Source organism: Nicotiana sylvestris, chromosome 12 (assembly GCF_000393655.2).
Source record: "Nicotiana sylvestris chromosome 12, ASM39365v2, whole genome shotgun sequence".
Taxonomy (NCBI): domain Eukaryota; kingdom Viridiplantae; phylum Streptophyta; class Magnoliopsida; order Solanales; family Solanaceae; genus Nicotiana; species Nicotiana sylvestris.
This window is the reverse complement of record NC_091068.1, coordinates 105,688,105-105,708,640: the sequence shown is the minus strand read 5'-3', so window position 1 is coordinate 105,708,640 and position 20,536 is coordinate 105,688,105. Positions and strand designations below refer to the sequence as shown.

The following is a 20,536-nucleotide window of genomic DNA, read 5'->3' as shown; positions in this document are numbered from 1 at the left end:
CCTAAAAGTTGGATGTCATTTGTCGAATGAAAAATCTTTGAAGTTACCAAAACTTCCCCAGAAAATATCATTCTTTAGTACACATATTTGGACGTAGAAATACATGTATGATATCAAATGAATTTGTTCCTTTGTTACAAATTCTGCCGGAAGCACCTGAAGAAGAGTGTTACATTCGAGATGATATTAAATAACACATGATGTTTTACTTCACAAGATAACACATCTATCAATTTTCTACTTACTTCATAGTAATAACACAATACATAATTAAACTACATGCAAGATGATAAACTCTCGAATACGCAAGCCAAACCATGCTAATTGAGCAGAAGTAACAAGTGCCTCGTTCAAATAAGTATGAGGGGACGCAGGCACATCACTGACTTGAATTGGCAAGTCCAACCATGTTAAGCATATGGCGGTCCTCTTTAAATCTGTCTAATACAGTACCTTTAAGTCGATCATGATTACCGTCTTGAACTCTTTTTGTTGCAACTCCCCAGCATTCTATCACTTCTGGGAAGATCTGGGGGGTCTTTGATAAGCTAGGACTGCCAAAGGTAGTGCATGTGAAAGTATGCCCTTGGTCAAAGTTAGCTGAGATGAACAAGCCGAAGTGGTGCACTCGTCCTCCAAAACCAATGCCATTGGGGATGCTCTCAGAACTAAAATTTATAGCACACTGCCGAAAGATAAGAGCTTAAACATATTAGCAATACAATAGTCGATAAATAAATTCCAGTTTGCAAGCAGTTATTGTTTCAACATATAAATATCCAGGCTCAAGGAATTCACATGAACCTGGAAAATTAAACTCTGAAAATTCTAATGTTCCAACTATGTGAACAATAATCAAAATGGAAATCCAATTTGAAGCTCAAACCACTCATGCAATGAAAGCAAGCAACACTGATGGAGCAAATTTTTTGTCAAGTGTACATTTCCCAGATTGCTGTACAATGTTGTGAGGCAGGAGATATATTAAAAGCTATTCCTCTGCGTGAACAATTCCAGAAGTAGGGCATTTAGGTATTTCAGGAGAGCACATAAACTACTTGATAAAAACCTACAACCACCTAGTGTTTACACCAAACTAATGGATGCAAGACATGTATTTCATACACAGTATTCTCACATAACTATGAATAGATGGTATGTATTCTCAGCACCCAAGGGTGCGGGCTAGTAGTTATGAAGTGGAAGTTGAACCACGAAATCTCAGGTTCAATCCTAGCGTAGGCAAAAACGCTAGGTGACTTCTTCTCATCTGCCTAAGTCTTGGTGGGCAGATTTTACCCATACCCATAGTCGAGGTGCACGCGGTTGGCTTGGACACTACCTTAATAAGAAAAAAAGTATGTATACTACTGCACTGAGAGAACTTGCAAAAATATTGATACATTTTTGTCTCTGCCCAAGTCTCAGAACGCAAAAGAAGAATGATAAACCTCCAGCTTCAAAATCCAAGATACGTCAAGGATCCTGGTGACTGATGGTCAAACAGTCAGATGGGGGCAATAGGTAATAACCAGTAGCAACGAGTTGCAACTTGAGAAATGAAGAGCCCACTGGATAATAGGAAAAAAATTTAAGAGTTGGAGAACTTTGAAGTTTTGAACAAGAGGAGGCCTTCTCCAATGATACCAAGTGAATCCATTATTTCTTTTGACAGCTAATATGGATAAAGTTGAATAATATCAATTTTTTCAAAAGGTTCAGAAGCTTACCCACTGTAAATTAGTGTTCGCTCCAGTAGGACGGTAAACTGATGCCTTCGGGTATAGCTGGAAGAGGAAAGACTTCATGTCCCCATAAAAATCAGCATGCTTCTCCCATGGTTGAGAAGCATAACCTCCATAAATATAACCTTCCTTGTCTTTTATTATCAATAAAGTTGGACCTTTGTCATTTCTGCAGTCCAAGTTGGGAGTTAATACTTGGATAAAAGAGTTTAACACTTGGCTCAAAGAATGATACTATAGCAACCAGACATAAAAATGAGAGGAAAGAGTGATGGCATTTATGCATCAGTATGCACCCAAAATTTATCATTTAGCTGCTAGAAGAATCAAGGCTAAGATGGTATGTTGTGAATCCTGTGATAGGGTTCATGCACATAACATCTCTTTGTGGTTGTCAATAGCCATTCCACGTATTCAACAACCAATTCTCGAATCATCCTTGGATTCCTCTAGTTGGGTTATATACAACTTCTTAGTTTCTTGATTTGGGTTTGAGACTCTGTTTATGCAAGTTTACGAAGATATTCAGTGATTCTTGAAACTTATCGAGACTAAATGCCCATGGAGAGGATGCAGAAATGAAATGCCAGCAAGTTAGGTCCGAGTAGGGAAAACTCCACCCACAACAGAGTAGGGACGAGGGTGATGGATCTCAAAGGGAGAGTGGTGTGGACAATGAGAATTATGCAATGCCCTATCACCACCTTAAATAAACGTCGTAGCTTCTTAGAGGCTGGATCATGAATAGTATAACACTTACTCCACTCATTATCAATGCAACTGGCGGATACCTTAGGGAAGCTTCTATAGTTACGAAATGCAGTTAGCTTTGCCTGGAATCCATTGGAGAAATGCATGTTATACTACTTGATATTTCAAAGTCCATTGTACTAACAATATGTAGGTTAACTTCGCAACTGATATAAAAAAATAAAATGGCATCTATTTAGCAAGTTGTGCAAGTGGAAGTTAGGATAAACTGAAAGATAATACTATAAGCATATTCAGTGATCTGATAAGCTGAGAAATTTTTTCTGTCAAGCCCAAAATAATGATGGAAACAAGATGACTACCAAAAAATCTTTTAGTGTAACTATAACCAATTAAAGATCTTAATGAGATCAAAGATATTGATAGTTAATCCTCAAATAAGAAAATCATTTCTAAGCTAGCAAGACGCCACTCACGAAATGTTCCCCAGGAATGTATTGAAACTTAGACCATGTACTGTACTGTGATACAAAAGTCTCCATTCATGCAGCTCATCTTGTGGGAGGGCCCCCCCTATATGCCAAGCATATTCCTTTCTTAACAATAGCACAGCAGGATCAATATTCTCCAGGTGGATTAGCACAGGAACCTCAGAGCCTGCAAAAGAAATACTAATAGATTAGTAATCACTGCATACCACCTAGCTTGACTACGTTTTTGCAACTGTGAAAATATTTTACCGTGTTTTTTCCCCTTTTGTGGGCGTGGGGATGGGGAAGTGGAATGACAATTATGAATACAAACAACAAGATTTCCATACACAAACTGATATGTGTAACTGACAATATTCTAGAGCGGTTATAAGTAAAGAATTAGGTTTATACCTATTATACTGGAAAGCTGCATAAAGCTAGCAAGAAGTGTTATTATGACGAAGAAAATCCTCAAACTAAAATTGCTCTTTCATTTCATTTCATGAAGATTTTTCAATTTAAGTTTGAGAAAATAATGTGATTTCACATATGCTGTGTGGGGGAGGGAGGAGGGTTGTATATCCATGCCACACTAGCATCCTGTATGTGTAAGGAAGCAATACTCAAAATAAGCAGAGTATCATTAAACTATCAGAGAGATACATGATGAAAAAATATGTTCAAACTGAACTTAATCTTTCATTTACATGATTGAAGATTTTTCAATTTCAGCTTGAGAAAAACTGTGATAAATTTTTTAATCAGCTGACTCCATACTACTCCAGCATACTTGTTTCCTCTATATCCAAGTTTCAGAGGATTCAACATAGTTACAGACAATTTTTACATTGGCAGCCAGCCTACTGCAACCTCCTCCTTCATCTGGATTTAAGAGCAGCTATGCTATGCGAAACTCAAATACACATGGTAAAAGAAAACACGACAAAGTACTTTATAAGGGGAAAAAAGATAACATGACAACGCGCAAGAAAATGGTTCTGACTGGATATGTCCTCCTCCCTTAACTTTGCAATGCACAACCCTCAAAAATACTATAGAGTTCTATTCTGTGAAAAGGTAAGGGCGTCAAACCCTTTTTGAACCAGGTGACGCCATAAAGTTTTCGCCCCTGGTATATGGATACAAAGGAACAGGACATATTTGAGGACTCCTTCACAAGCTTAGGGAAGCATGGCGATGAACTTGTCCTTGACTCTGCTCTAGGAATAATCTTAACACCACTTCCTATACAGAAATGATTTTTCTGAGAGTAAGAAAATAACATTGAAACAAGCATTACCCAATTCTTTATTTCATTGACCATCACCCTCGTGTATTTCCCTCATTCCCCAAGATCAAACACTATTCCTATCATCCAAATGTGGCGGACTGAAAAGCTAAACTGTTATGAGATTCCCCATAACAGCAACTACACCAGTCGCAGGACTCTGCATATTTAACAGAACTCTAGAATTATGCATAATAACATAGAAATTTCAGAGAAAAAATAAGTAATGTCTATTACATGCAAAGGCCAGTATCATGCATAGTTGTCATAGAAGTTTCAGAGAATATAGAAGAAGTGGAAAATAAATAGAAAAGCTAACATTTAAGCCCACAGAAATTCACCCGGTAAGCAATATACAATATGTAGAAACATATTCCTCTTAGAGAAACGACAAATAACAAGAAAAAATGTGGAAATACAAATTAGAAAAACACAAGATGACTGTAAAGCAGAAACCTGAATCACGTGGAGACAACAGACTTCTGAGAAACTTCCTTACTGATGGAAGACGGGCACACCAACTTCTAAATTCCTCGAAAGAAATATAACTTTCAGCACATTGTTTATCATCCGTTGTTAAATTTGCAGCATTGAGGAAAATGTCGAGAACTTCCCTCTCTGAACTAGGTTCAGATTGATGGCTCTCATGAGAAGATATATTTCTGAGTACTGCAGTCAAGACAGCTTCAAGATCGGATCTGCAAATTGATCCCAGAGATGTATTTACCACCATAAAGGAGAAATAATACTGCAGGGTTTTCTTTTATCTTTCTCGTTTTGGTGTTCAATAGTACGGATATCTATATAAAGAAAAAAAGAAAAAGAAGAGGATCTAGAACTATGTTTAATGATAATTAAAAGTTAAATGTTTAAAACCGGACTAGGCAGGGGTTATTTTACGAGAGCCTCAATGAATCTATTTGACATCCAAGTTTAGGTAGTCAAGCTCATAAACTGAAGAAAAAACTTCTCATTCAACATATATCTGTTCCATATAAGAAAAAAAGAGATTCTGGAAAAAATGAACCTTTCATCTGACAACTATTGGAATAAAGGAAACAAATCCATCTTCTAATGCCAGATGATATGCTCTTTCCGATTACAAGGAGGGCTTCAAGACCATAGAAGCAATCAAAGAAGAAACCATTTCTCTTCCATCATAGAATATTATTTTGCAGAAAGAGACTATTGGAAATTTCCCAAAGGGCCAAAGGTATGGTCAGCCCCATTTGATTCAACAACTGTATTCACATACTACTTAATTATCAATAAACACCGCAAGTTTATGCTATCTATCTTGAACAATAATGCAGGAACGTCCTCGTTCTCCTCTTGTTTTTCTCAATGGAGATCCATTCTTCAGAAATAAAATTTATGTTTATGTCACTTCCACCTCAAAAAAGAAGGGATAAGTTTTAACGAAAAGGGTCCAATCCCAGATATTTCAAGTCTGGTTAACAAACATCACGACCCTATCCAGCCAAAAGCAGGTGCAGCATGGTTGCCTCATTCTGAACTTAAATATTAGCATCTCACGGAGTGTAATGCTCTGCTTGTCCTCTCTTCTTGTAATTATTTTACTTGACTATTAAAGAGGAAAGGTAGCAATGTCAAGGACAACCAGCATCACTTGACTCCGCAACTAACCTGATGGCTAAGTTTGTATCAAGTGTGTCACAAGGATTTCAAGGCAAAATAGTTAAAGTTTGCAAAACACATTTAGTTGTAATTCTTTGCTGGCATCATTTTAGGGAGAACTACCTGCGAAAGATAGCCCAAGAGAGGGGTTGGGAGGATCAATCAATGTGAAGCTTACAGAAGAGGAATACCTAGGGGGAGTAGGAGGCTATACAAAATAGGTATGCACCTATTAAAAAGAGCTAAGTTGCCCGGTGCGGGTGTCGAATACGGGTGCGGATCTAGAGGTCGGATCCTTCACCATCTAAATTTAAAATTCGGGAATACTGATTACGGGTGCAGGTTTCGGCTAAAAATAATTCAAATATCTTAAAATAGAGTTAAAAAATATGCCTAAATTATGAAACATTAGAAAACTTACAAGTCACAAGATATTTCTACAAGGAAAACCTATTGATCAAGAGGAGAATCCAAGAAGGAGATAAAAGGAAAATGACTGATATAGAAATTTCTATATAAAAGGTACTCCATTTTCTTCAATTTCACTTGGCTTTTGTTTTTATCTCAGAAATTATTGTATCTTTTCCAAAATTTCTTCGCCGATTTTGGTTAAAGTACCCAAAACCGGATGATTAAATCTGTTGCGTATCCCACACCCACGCCGTGTCGACATGGGTGCGGCACCGAAAGTAAAGAGTCTGAGCAACATAGAACAAAAGTGATAGTATTACGGGAGGAAAAGAAACAGGATGGTCGAGGATGACTAGAAGAAACATTTTTACAAAGTCTAATAATCTGTTGACTATGGAGAACTTTGCATAAACCAAGATAACGGAAGAAAAAGAAGTCGTGTATCGCATAACACATGTTGGGTCAAGTAAAATATGTACATACATACGAATGATTGTGACAATACCAACTTCCTCATTAGTTTTTAATAATGAAATACAAGCCCGAAATTCCTATTTCCTCGAGAGGCTTACACCACAATCTTTTTCGAGATTTTCATTTTGCTTGCCAGTTCTATTTAACATTTGCTTGGTCTTCATTGACAACATATTTAGGAATTCTGATCAATCATTCTTTTACTAAGACCTCTCCTCTCTGTTACTTTAGCATCTTGATAATGATCATCTTCTCATAATTAACATTTCAAAAGTAACCCAAGAGATAGTGAGATGTCAAATTACAGCTTTCGAATCAATGTTAAAACTAAAACACCTTAATTGAAAAAAATTATTAATATCTGAATTTCGATTAATCGAATCTGCCGCCCCGGGTATTATTTTGCGTCGTCCCCTTTTCTATCGAGTAGTGAATCTTGGCCTCTTTCTGTCCTGACTCGAAAATGAACCCGATGGTCAATCTTTCCCTGGCTTGAGGTTTCATTTCAGGTTAAGCAGGGGATCAAGACTCTAATGCTTTCATTCCTTCAGCTAGATAGGTAAATCAATGGGCTCATTAGGTCTCACCGAATCATAGAGATATTGATAACACTAGCAATTTTCAAATAGATCAGGATTGCTGGATGACAGGAGAACTTGGCTAACTTTCCTACTCTAATTGCATTTCTGCACGGCACGTTCACAACCGTCGTAATGAAGGAATGAGTAGAGCTCCTCTTCCCCAATTCTTAATCCCACTTCTTATGTCTGTCAATAAGAGCCCAGCCCTTGCGGGAAGGTTTCCATCACACGGCTCACCAACTTGATCTTCCACGGGAAAGGGCAAAACCGTACATTCTTCGTGCTGATCAATGATGATTACAATATCGGGTACCCCTGTCATATGTTTAATCATCCCTCCCCCCTCCCCCTCCCCCAGTCGCATAAACTAAGACGTGAATGTAAAACAAGTGTTTGGGAAGTTGGCCCGACCTGTTTGGTTTATTATAAGAAGAAATCTCGGAGATCATCAGGGCCTACTGTGAGAAGGCACGGGAGAAAATATGATATATTGATATTGTGTGTCTAATGCAATACAAGATGTGCTAATTATAGCTACTTTATACAAAGGACATACTACACCTATTCCAATGTGGGACAACTACATATCTATATCTAACACTCCCCCTCAAGCCGGAGCATACAAATCATATGTACCGAGCTTGTTACATATATAACCAAACGAGGACCGATGAGGGACTTGGTGAAAATATCTGCAAGTTGATCATTCGACCTCACAAACTTCGTAGTAATATCTCCTGAAAGTATCTTCTCTCTTACGAAGTGACAATCAATCTCAATGTGTTTAGTTCTCTCATGAAACACCGGATTTGATGCAATATGAAGGGCAGCTTGATTATCGCACACAAGTTCCATCTGACTGATTTCACCAAATTTGAACTCCTTGAGCAATTGTTTGGTCCAGAATAGTTCACATGTTGCCATAGTCATTGCTCGATATTCTGCTTCTACGCTAGACTGAGCAACTACATTATGTTTCTTGCTTTTCCAGGACACCAAATTTCCTCCTACTAAAACACAATATCCAGAAGTAGAACGTCTATCAGAAGGTGATCCTGCCCAATCAGCATCTGAGTACCCAACGATCTGCTCATGACCTCGATCCTCAAACAGTAATCCTTTGCCTGGAGCCGATTTTATATACCGGATAATGCGGACGACTTCATCCCAATGACTATCACAGGGAGAATTCATAAACTGACTAACAACACTCACCGGATAAGAAATGTCGGGTCTAGTCACTGTGAGATAATTTAATTTACCAACCAGCCGCCTATAGCTTGCAGGATCGCTAAGCGGCTCCCCCTGTCCTGGTAGAAGTTTAGAGTTCGGATCCATCGGAGTGTCAACAGATCTGCAACCTATCATCCATGTCTCCTCAAGAATGTCTAAAGCATATTTCCTTTGAGAAATAACAATACCTGAGCTAGATTGAGCAACCTCAATACCTAGAAAGTACTTGAATCTGCCTAGATCCTTAGTTTGAAAATCCTAGAAGAGATGCTTCTTCAGATTAGTAATATCATCCTGATCATTGCCAGTAATAACAATATCATCAACATAGACTACCAGATAAATACATAGACTTGAAGCAGAGTGCTGATAAAACACAGAGTGATCAGTTTCACTACGAGTCATGCCAAACTCCTGGATAACCGTGCTGAACTTACCAAACCAGGCTCGAGAAGACTGCTTAAGACCATAAAGTGACCGACGCAAGCGACATAAAAGGCCACGAGACTCCCCCTGAGCAACAAAACCAAGTGGTTTTGTTGCCAGTAATAACAATATCATTAACATAGACTACCAGATAAATACATAGACTTGAAGCAGAGTGCCGATAAAACACAGAGTGATCAGTTTCAATACGAGTCATGCCAAACTCCTGGATAACCGTGCTGAACTTACCAAACCAGGCTCGAGGAGACTGCTTAAAACCATAAAGTGACCGACGCAAGCGACATACAAGGCCACGAGACTCCCCCTGAGCAACAAAACCAGGTGGTTGCTCCATATAAACCTCATCCTCAAGATCACCGTGAAGAAAGGCATTCTTAATGTCCAGCTGATAGAGGGGCCAATGACGAACTACAGCCATGGATAGAAAAAGGCGGACTGATGCCACTTTAGCCACAGAAGAGAAGGTATCACTGTAATCAAGCCCAAATACCTGAGTATATCCTTTGGCAACAAGACAGGCCTTAAGTCGATCAATCTGGCCATCGGGACCAACTTTGACTGCATAAATCCAACGACAACCAACAGTAGATTTACCTGAAGGAAGAGGAACAAGCTCCCAAGTACCACTTGTATGTAAAGCAGACATCTCGTCACTCATAGCCTGTCGCCATCCTGGATGAGACAACGCTTCACCTGTAGACTTAGGGATGGAAACCGAGGACAAAGAAGATATAAAAGCATAATGGGGAGATGACAGACGATAATAACTCAAACCAACATAATGAGGATTAGGGTTAAGTGTGGTCAGTATACCTTTTCGAAATGCAATCGGTGTACTAGGAGCAGGGTCCGCAGTAGGAGCAGGGTCAGGTGCAGGACGAGAACCAGTTGGGCCTGATGTAGCGCGCAGACAACGATGATAGGTCAAGAGTGGTGTTCCTGTGAATGGGGAACTAGGAGGAACAACACTAGACTCCTCAATGGTTAGTATAGGTGAAACCTCTGTGTTCGAAGGTGGAGGAGGAGCTATAGCAAACTCCTCAAAGGTCGGTATAGGTAAGACCTCATATATATCATGGTGGTCAGCAGAAGCAAAGAAAGGTTTAGACTCAAAAAATGTGACGTCAGCTAACATAAGGTACCTACGAAGATCAGGTGAATAACAACGATATCCCTTCTGAACATGAGAATAGCCAAGGAAGACACACTTGAGAGCACGAGGAGCTAACTTATCTTTCCCAGGGCTAAGTTATGAACAAAACATGTGCTCCCAAAAACAAGAGGTGGAAGAGGGTATAAGGCTGACTGGGGAAACAATACTGAATGCGGAATCTGATCCTTGATGGGAGATGAAGGCATCATATTAATCAAATAACAAGCTGTGAGAACTGCATCGCCCCAAAAACGCAACGGGACACGAGATTCAATTAGAAGTGTGCGAGCAGTCTCAATAAGGTGCCTATTCTTTCTCTCTGCAACCCCATTTTGCTGAGGGGTATAAGGACAAGATGTCTGATGAATAATTCCATGAGAAGTCATAAACTGCTGAAACTGAGAAGATACATATTCTAAGGCATTATCATTTATCACTGCGAAAAATGCGAATAGAGACACCAAATTGATTTTTTATTTCAGCACAAAAACTCTGGAATATAGAGAATAACTCAGAACGATCTTTCATTAAGAAAAGCCAAGTACATCTTGAGTAATCATTAATGAAACTAACAAAATAACGAAATACCAAGGTTGAACTGACTCTACTAGGACCCCATATATCAGAATGAACTAAGGAGAAAACAGACTCTGCATGACTCTCAACACTACGCGGAAAGGAAGCTCGGGTATGTTTCCCAAGCTGACACGACTCACAATCTAATGTAGACAAACTGGATAAACTAGGCACCATCTTCTGAAGTTTGGATAAACTTGGATGTCCTAAACGACAGTGGATTAGGTCTGAAGGATCGGTAACTAGACATGTTGTGGAAGGACTGAGTGAATTAAGGTAGTAAAGACCTTCTGATTCACGTCCTGTACCAATTGTCTGTCCCGTACTGTGGTCCTGCATAATAAAAAATCATCAGTAAAATATATACCACAATGGAGGGCACGAGTCAAGCGACTAACAAATGCAAGACTAAAAGGACAACCAGGGACATAAAGAACGGAATCTAGGGTGATAGAAGATAATGGGTTAGCTTGTCCAACTCCTTGTGCCTTAATTTGACATACATTGGCTAAAGTAACAGTGGGAAGAGACTGTGAATATACAATATTCGACAAAAGTGATTTATTACCAGAGATGTGATCAGAAGCGCCTGAGTCCATGACCCATGGTCCAAGAGTACTAGACTGGGAAACACAAGCAAAAGAATTACCAGCAACAGGAGTATCAGGCTGGGCAACTGAGGCTACTTGTGGAGATGACTGCTTACTTGCTCGATACTGAAGGAGCTCATTATATTCTTCTTTAGATACAGAAAAACCTTGGTTACCTGTAGTCTCGGTCTGAGCAACGTAAGCATTTTTGGGTGGACGACCATGTAAGGAATAGCACATTTCACGAGTGTGTCCAACTTTGTGACAATAAGAACACTTGGGTCTAGATCTCCCAAAACGACCTCGTCCACCTCTGTTCTCCATAGTTTGAGATGCCCGAACATCCACTGTCTGCGGTGCGAGAACAAAGGAATCAAGTATTTGTGATGAGATCACTGAGTGACTTCGTGCTGCAGCAAGGCAGAGCAATCGAGAGAATAATTCATCAACTGTGGGAACAGTCGGACTAGCCAAAATCTGGTCCGCACTGAATCAAGATCATTAGGAAGTCCAGCGAGTGTAAGAACTAGAAACATCTTTTGTCGATGCTCTTATTGTTTTGCCACACTAGCAGAAACTGGCATTAATGTCTCAAATTCCTCCATGACTGCTTGTACTTGACCCAAGTAAGTAGACATATCTAATTCTTGCTTCTTTAAGTTTGTCATCCGTGATATCACATCATAGAAGCGAGATATGTCATTAGTGTATAAGGTACGAGCCTTTGTCCAAACCAAATAACATGTCTGGAATGGCCGAAACAAAGGCATCAACTTGGAATCAATAGAACGCCACAAGATGCTACATAATTGAGCATCAATCTTTGCCCAAAACGCTATCGCCTTTTCATCTCCTTCGCTAGACTGTTTAATTAGATGATCTTGAACACCTTGACCTTTACACCACAACTCGACAGATGAAACCCAAGCTAAGTAGTTTGAACCTCCCATTAAAGGTTCCGAAGTAATCATAACACTAAAGCTTCCAGAACTCATGTTTTTACACCCAAAAGCATCAATTCCCAAAGATATCGTTGCAAATTATTACCATATTAGAGAAATAATCAAATGTAATCCGTTGAAACAGAGTAAGGAACAGTGAAACAGAATAAGGAAATACTGTAGCTGTCGGAATATTACTGTAGTAGTCGGAATAGTACTGTAGCTGCCGGGAAAATTCGAAGTGGTCGGAATGAAATAAAAACAGTAGGGGCAAGATCGGAATTACCAGACGACCCAACTGTTCTGAAGAAACGTTTTCAAAAAATGGCCGGAAGTCCACTTTTGAAATCACTATTCACGCCGGAAAAATATAAAAGTTGTCGGAATTTGGTGTAACCTGGATGGGTAGGCTCGGAATTGCAAGGGGAACAATTTGTCCTGAAGAGTCGTCGCCAAAAAATGGCCGGAAGGTGGCCCACGAGACGTCGGAACTTCGCCGGAAAATTTTCTTCCGGTGGCGAGTGGCGGCGCGTGGAGGGTATTCTGACGGAGATTTTTTTTTATGGGTTGGTCGCCGGAGATCGATCTACTTCGTGGTGGCAACACTGACGAAAAGTGGCTTTTTTTACTTGCGGCAGACCTGCCGGAAAAAGGCTTCCGGTCAACTGATTTTCCTTCCCGGAGTCGCTGGAATTTATGCACAGCGATAAATCTCTCACGATTGCTTTGATACCATGTGAGAAGGCACGGGAGAAAATATGATATATTGATATTGTGTGTCTAATGCAATACAAGATGTGCTAATTTATAGTTACTCTATACAAAGGGCATACTACACCTATTCCAATGTGGGACAACTACATATCTATATCTAACACCTACCATATTAATGGGATCCATGATAGGCAAGAAATCACGCGCACATGGTTTAGAGGTTTGCTGTGCTCTGTGATCTTATTCTTCTCCAAGACCCGATGCTTCATTTGTTTCTTTAGTTTAGTAGGAATTCTTTCACGCAATAGCGTGAAACATTCGTTTGGTCTCCTACTTCTTGTTGACTAAACGATCAGGTATACCACGCCACATATCATCCCCTCTTTCCATAGAGGGCGTTAGTGCGCTCCGGAAAGATGGAGCAAAGGCGAAAAAAATGGAATGTAATGATGTAGGGATCCATATGTAAACATAGTATCTATTTAGATACGCCCGAACGACCCGTTCTCATAATGAGAATGAATATAACCCTATTCCGGCCTGGTTTGGTATGGAATGAATTTATAATCATGGAATCGACTCGATCATCAGATTATAAGTTCATAACCCTAGCCCATTTACCAGGTGTTCTACCTGTGGCTTCAGCAGTGTTGTTAAAAGCGACCGCTTCCTCGCTTAAAGCGAGAAGCCATGCGAAGCGGACCATCTGGCGCTTCTTTGATCTAAAGCATATCAGGTATACTAAAGTGATCGCTTCCCCTGAAAAAGCGAGAAGCGAGGAAGCGAACAGAGCGACAGAAGCGAGCGCTTCTCTTTATAACTGGGCTGCCAACGTTAATTAATTAAAAAAGCTCTTTTTTTTTAAAAGACCATCTAGCAGCAGCAACAAGAACAACAACAACAGAGGCGACCTAGGGTTTAAGTTTTCTACACTTTTCAACTTCAAGATCATCAAGTTTGGTCCCAGGTATGTGATATCTTACTCCTCCTCCTTCTTTTCCTTTCATTGTTTCCGTGTCCAAATAGCATCGAAATGCTGGCGAAAGTTTTTTTCCCCTCTAGTTCTTATTTTTCTCACTCTCCTCTTCTTCTTCATTTTTTTTCACTGTTTCAGTGATAAATTGCAGCGAAATGCTCATTCTTCCCCTTCAGTTCTTGTTTACAATCTTGTAGAAGAATAGGATGCTCATTTTGCGCTTTAATTGATGCTACTCTTTAGTTTTTACATTGAAGTATTGAACATTTGCTTACAGTTACATGTGTTGTCTATGCAGTATTTATTTTAATATTTTTTTTTAAAATTCCGTTTCACTTCAAAAAAACGAGCGCTTCGCTTTAAGCGGTAAAGGGCTTGTCGCTTTTCCTCGCTTCACGTTCTTCGCAACACTGGGCTTCAGGAGGTATTCACGATTGGCATATGCCTGCTCTGACTGAGAACTTTGAGGATGATTCCATACTACAGTTCGGTGGAGAAACTTTAGGACATCTTTGGGGTAATGCGCCAGGTGACGTAGCTAATCGAGTAGCTCTAGAAGCATGTGTACAAGCTCGTAATGAAGGACGCGATCTTGCTCGAGAAGGTAATAAAAAGAAGGTAATGAAATTATTCGCGAGGAAAAATAAAACTAAGCATAATATTAATAGAGAGAATACCACAACTCAATTCAACATGAAGAAGGCCATAAAATGAATGTATAATTAATCCCAGGCCCTCCTAGTGGTGGAAGGAAAAAGAACGGCCTCAAATCAGCCAAAACAGAGCACAAATTATCTCAACTGCACAAAGCAGTTATTTTCCTGTAGAAAAGGGTTAACACTTAAATTGGAAAACAAAATAATTGCATTCAAAATAGAGTACCACCTTAGTCCTATGGGGCAAAGCAAAAGTTGATTTTTAATCCAAATTAATGGCAAGTGTACCACCTTAGTCCTAGTACTTTTAGGAGAGCATTCTCACTAAAAACAACTGGAGTTTAGCACATAAATCTTCAAATATCTCTAGCCCGCCCTTTTACCCAAAACCTGATCGCCACACCACACTAGACAGCACTCTATGCCGTCAACCAACCTACAGTGAGAACCTTTGCCCTTTGTTTTCGTAAATATGAAGTTTGAGCCCTTTGTTTTCGTAAATATGAAGTTTGAGCTGGTAGAGTTGTCTGTTCCATTATAAAGTTAGTTTGGACTTTTATTTTAACCCATGAATTGATAGATAATTAATACATTTAGAAAGTTGAGCATAGTTATATGTAAAAAACTATCTGGAGGGACCAAACTATATATAGCCCTTTTGTCAGCGCTTATTGTTCTACCTTCCAACAATGCCATCATCAAAGACATCTAACAACTGATAGATAAACTCTTCAATATCATCGTTTGTCCCCTTTTCATAGGTTCCCTGCAATATAAAAAGTGGAAGCATACATCATGAGTTCGTATTTTTCATGTGTTACTCGCAATAGAAGCTTCACAGGTAGAGACAGAGTGATCCTCACTTCACCGATAGACAGATGCATGTCCACATTTATGCAGTAAAGGATTAAAGGGTAATGGTTATCTGAATGAATTACAGTTTGCAAATATAACACCGTTCTCTACAACTATGTTCTTCACTCTGGATGTCCAGGAGGAGAACATCAATATGCCGATAGAAAACTTGAAACGGCACACAAGGAGAAGGCATGAATTTCCGGAGAGACCTCAAATTTCAGAAGTAAAAGATAACACGGTAGAGGGTTATTCTGGTCGTTTTAGGGGTATTACGGACACAAGAAAGCAGAAACACTGACAGTTGATTAAGTCTTAAGTCTTGTGCTAAAAAATCTCTTCATCCCTTTTAGCTCGGTCCTAAATTAGCTCAGCCATTAAGCTTATCCACTGAAGATCATGCTACAGTAATTACTACCCTGAGTATAGGGACTGCAGTTGGAGCTGCCTATGGCTCACAATGCATGGAGACAGTCTCAACATCTCTTCCCTGTTTATCATTTTGCATTCTTTTGGGGCTTCTATCCGAGCTAGCGTGGAATGCAATCTTATAAAAATGGAATTTGCACTCAAATGCAGTAAACATGTAAGTTGCATTTCCATCTGTAGATATTGCTTCAACTTTTAAGTCCCATTCTCCATCCTCCAATAGCTTGTTCACGAATATTTTGTGGGTTGAGTCTTCTAGTGCTCATCATTAAAATCTGGTTCCATATTACTCTTCTCCTTTTTTGCTCCATTCTTTTGTTTTACATGCAAGACCACGGGACTATTTTGGATGGTTTAGGTGTTCTCCTTGCATAACTTTGCTGTCCTTTTCTATTTATTTATAAGATAACCTTGTCGTGCTTTATCATGGACTTGCCGCTTCTTTTAGTAAGAATAAAGTTTCTTTGGCTATGGTTGCCTCCTCTCTTAAATATCAATTGTTCTTCTCTTTCCTTAAATTAGGTATTAGCTAAAAGCCTAAAACTAGATAATAAGCTAATGCAAAACTCTAAAACCTTCCCTTCTCCATTGCTTTTATCATAATACGTGTTATGTAGTCGGCAAGCGTTGTCACATATCTACCCACATATCCATTCCAGTCTCCTCCTATAAACATTTATCAGTCACCTAGAATTCCATGTACCAATGGATCCATATCTTCTCAAACTTTAGTTTTAGTTTTCTCATCTAATTCTATTTCGCACTAATGATATCTTTTGTTTTCTTTCCCTCACTAATCATAACAAGATAAACCAATCACCAATTCTCTTTACTTCTAAAACTTTATCTTTAGGTCCCAGTTCAACATTATTTCCATCCCGCACGTACTTTTATCGATCCCACAAGCCGTAATACCACAACTTATTTAGCTTGTTGGTCAATCTCTCTAACCTTTCTTCCTTCGAACCAAGTCTCTTATAGACACGCAATATTAGTTCTTCTCCTCTTTAAGATAGACATTAATTTCATTTACTTCTCCGTACCTAACAAAAAAGATTCTTTGACTTCCATGTCAATCAGCCTATATACCTCTACCAATTTGAAATTCACTATCTTGGAATAACATATTTAATCTATTCATTCAGTATGATGGGGAATCCTTCTTATCTAGCATCATATCCACCCACTCCGATGGAACTAATTTCTTCACTCATACCCGTGCATGATATGAGAATCCTTGCTTATACTCCTTAATGCCAATGTAGTGCATGCTAAGGGAGAACATTACCATGAGGATAAAGGATTCATCGCAATTGATAATTTTTTACACTGATCATCAACCTAACACAACCCTCTTTTTCATCCGGACTTGGAACTAGATATACTTCCCGAGCATATGGGAAAAAATTCGTATGTAGTTTTCATAAAATTTAAATGTACTCGTTTTCCATTACGATGTAACAATATTGAGGTTATTAGTAGTCAATAATGTTCAACATGTTGCAACTCTTTCAGAGTGAAGGGCAAATTATGAAAGTCGTTTGTCCTATTATTAAAACAACTATGACATGTTACAGTAATGAGGAGGAAAAGTACACTTAAGCTCGTACGCGAAAAGTCATGGATATGTGAAGGAAAATTGGGTTTTTTGCATTGTATATTTTAGGTCACAGGTCCAAGCAATTGTCTCTTAAATGAGTGATGGTGCCTTTTCCTTTTCACTCTCCTAGTAAAAGAACAAACTTTTATATCAAGTAGGTATAATTAAGTCATGTCCTTAAGGGTAAAATTAGGACAAACTAAAAAGGAACTTGTATCACATAAAAGCAATAAGAAAAAAGGAATAAGATGTAAAATACTCACTTTAGCAATCACAAGGTCTTCAAATGTAAGTTTTTGATCCTTACGTTTCTGAGTGACCAAATAGAACATTCTATCCCCCAACGACCCTTCAACTCCAATATAACCCTATACATGCATAAATATCCAATTCATGATTCAATTGTAAAAAACTGAAAATTTAACAGACGAGACATGAAATTGACAGGAAGCACCTTGAAAACAGAAGGAGAAATGTAATTTCCATTGCTTTGAGATTGTGCAGCTAGCGAATCGAAGATCGATTTCAGGTCTTCCAGTTTCTTCTCGGTGAACGCTCTACAAAAGAATATCAATTCCGTTCTGAGTTTAAATTGATCAAAAATATGCAAGTGTGTAACCAGTTGTAGTGTTATAGAGAAACTGCCACCTCTTAGCTAAAGCAAATCGCGGATTCGTGGAAGACGATTGAGAGTTGCCCATTTTCTGCTCTCCTCAACTCTTAGCGTTTTACTACTCTACTCTTCACTTCGAGCTGTTTGCTGTAATAAAAACGTGGCAGCAAGTAACCGTTTGCAGATATTTCAAGGGAAACTGCCAAAAGCTAGCGGCCCAAATCAGATCGGCTCAGGGCGACAAGTGTGTTTGCTTGCTACAAATGGAAATCTTTGTCTGGAAAAATACAAATTTCTTGTAAAATATTAATTTTTTGAAGAAATAATTAAAGGTTTATTAATAGTTTCAACAATTGTATGCGATCAGCCAAAACAACAACAAAAAAGAAATATGAAATCTAAAAGGATACTTGTTTAATTTCACCACACATATACACTCTATCATCCATAATAATTGAATGGTTAATATTTGTTCTTTTTCTTTGCTTTTGCCTTATTTTGGCGGTACGTGTAATAATAATAATGCACTGTTTTTAGCTACTTGCCTTGTGACCTATTATGATGGTTTGATAGAATTCAAAGAAAATTTGGGGCATCACCCCTATCAAAAAGAAGATGTACCTTGTAGCTTGGGACACTGTCACCAAGTGTAAGAGTCTATTTTATTTGGTCAAGCTTCTGGGAAGCCAAAATTATTTTTTTCTCTAAAAAAATATTTTTAAAAAATTTAAGTTGTTTGGTCAATACAGAGAAGTATTTTTGGCCAGCAACAGAAGCAGTTTTTCTGAGAAGAAGCAGAAAATTTTAACTTCTTCTAAGAAGCAGAAGCAGAAGTGGAAAATTAATGTATTCAAGACAAAATTATCCTCACTATAAATTAATATTTTTCAAATTATCCCTTACTAATTTAAGTTTTTTCTTTTCATGTTTGTTTCTAGTTTTTACCATTCTTTTAAAATTAGAGATATCATATACATGAATCATATTGTAACTTTCCAACTTCTTTATTGATTTTTTTGTTTTTGATTTGTTCTTTGTGTAATGTCTTGTAACTTTCCAAATTATCTTCTTCTTTTTTCACACTAAAGCAAATTATCTACGTCCTTCTTTGGATTATCAAATCTCTTCCTACAAATAATCATTTAGAATTTCTTCTGTTATATGCTATTAGTTCCCGAATCTTTAAAACAGTTGTCAAATCTAATTTATGAAAATTGCCTACAAATAGGCAATAAATTTATAATTCCATCGCATAATCTATCTATATATTATTAAAAGAAGAAGAAAAAACACCACACATTAAGCCAAGTGGCGGCCTGAAAATAGGCCACTTGGCAATTTAGGACAAAGTTAGTAAGGTTAGGTAATACTAATTAGTTTCTTTTTTAATTCAAATTTTTTTAAAAATAAATATTATATTATGTGTTATTAATAATTAGTTACTCTTTTTGAATTTGAATTTAAACATACTTAACTATTTTTAAAAAAATATTTCTATATATTTAAAATTATTTCTATTTTACGTTCAATGCCATCTTTCAAGTTTGACACTCAGAATCATCTAGTTACAATTACCATGGCTATACATAATTTCATCCGATGACATTCTTCTGCCGAGAAGGAATTCAATTATTATGCTAATGAAGACATTACTGCAAAGACTGAGGAAGGAGATGGGCTTTCTGATATTCCTTTAGAAATTCAAGGCAAGTCTTCTACTAATATGGAAGCGTTGTGTGATAGACGTAGAGATGAAATTGTCGGATCATATGTGAGTGACTTTACTTATTATTTCATGGTAGATTATCAATATATAGTAATTTGTGGAATAGACTTCTAATTTATACTGAATGATGTATTTTGATGATTCAAATCATCATGTAACAATAAGTAATTATATTAGATAATAATATATGCTTTGGTATAACTATATATGTAAAATTAATTTAAATCTTTAATATGTTTGTTTATTTTATGTTTTATATTTTAATTAAAATAAATAAAAAATAGTAAAAGTCTTTTATAATAAATATTTGAGTTCATTTTTCTCTTTAAAAGAATTATAAGACCTTGGAATTATCCTTTTTGGTAATTTGACGCTCAAAAGTACTTTTTAGAAAGATTGGCCAAACATAATTTGTTTAACAAATGTAGCAAAAAGTATTTCTTAAATGAATTGCCCAAACACAAATTGTTTTTTTTTTCAAAAGTACTTCTTAAAAAAAAGTACTTTTCAAAATAAACAGATTTTGACAGCTTGGTCAAACGGGCTCTAAGAGTCAGCGAGGTCTAGGACTACAAAAAGCTGAAAGTGAAAACAAATTGATTTATTCTGGCTTAGCAGGGAGGCTCTTCCAAAATCCATCCTCTCTCTGGGCAAAAACTCTAATTGCAAAATATTGCAATTGAAACCACATCCAACAAAGGCCAAA

General features: G+C 37.8%; 1 protein-coding gene across 1 annotated transcript; it reads right to left on the bottom strand.

Moving 5' to 3' along the window:
• Nucleotides 1-86: 86 nt before the first annotated feature.
• On the bottom strand, nt 87-18,630 carry LOC104211902 (uncharacterized). Its single transcript, XM_070164849.1, has 8 exons — nt 18,140-18,630; nt 17,946-18,048; nt 17,755-17,859; nt 15,288-15,373; nt 4,674-4,915; nt 2,933-3,113; nt 1,731-1,914; nt 87-685 (listed from the first exon to the last, which is right to left on the bottom strand). Exons 1-8 carry the CDS (start codon nt 18,190-18,192, stop codon nt 380-382), a joined length of 1,260 nt encoding a protein of 419 aa, XP_070020950.1. The 5' UTR covers nt 18,193-18,630; the 3' UTR covers nt 87-379.
• Between the last annotated feature and the right edge of the window lie 1,906 nt (nt 18,631-20,536).

Bases quoted from the DNA above. Each gene is read 5' to 3' on its own strand.
- LOC104211902 (XM_070164849.1), bottom strand. From the start codon at position 18,192: ATGGGCAACTCTCAATCGTCTTCCACGAATCCGCGATTTGCTTTAGCT. The intron at 3,114-4,673 runs GTTTCTGCTTTA...TTTCTTTTGCAG, and splicing joins GTTGTCTCCACGTGATTCAG to GCTCTGAGGTTCCTGTGCTA. The intron at 1,915-2,932 runs GTGAGTGGCGTC...CTTGGACTGCAG, and splicing joins ACATTCCTGGGGAACATTTC to AAATGACAAAGGTCCAACTT.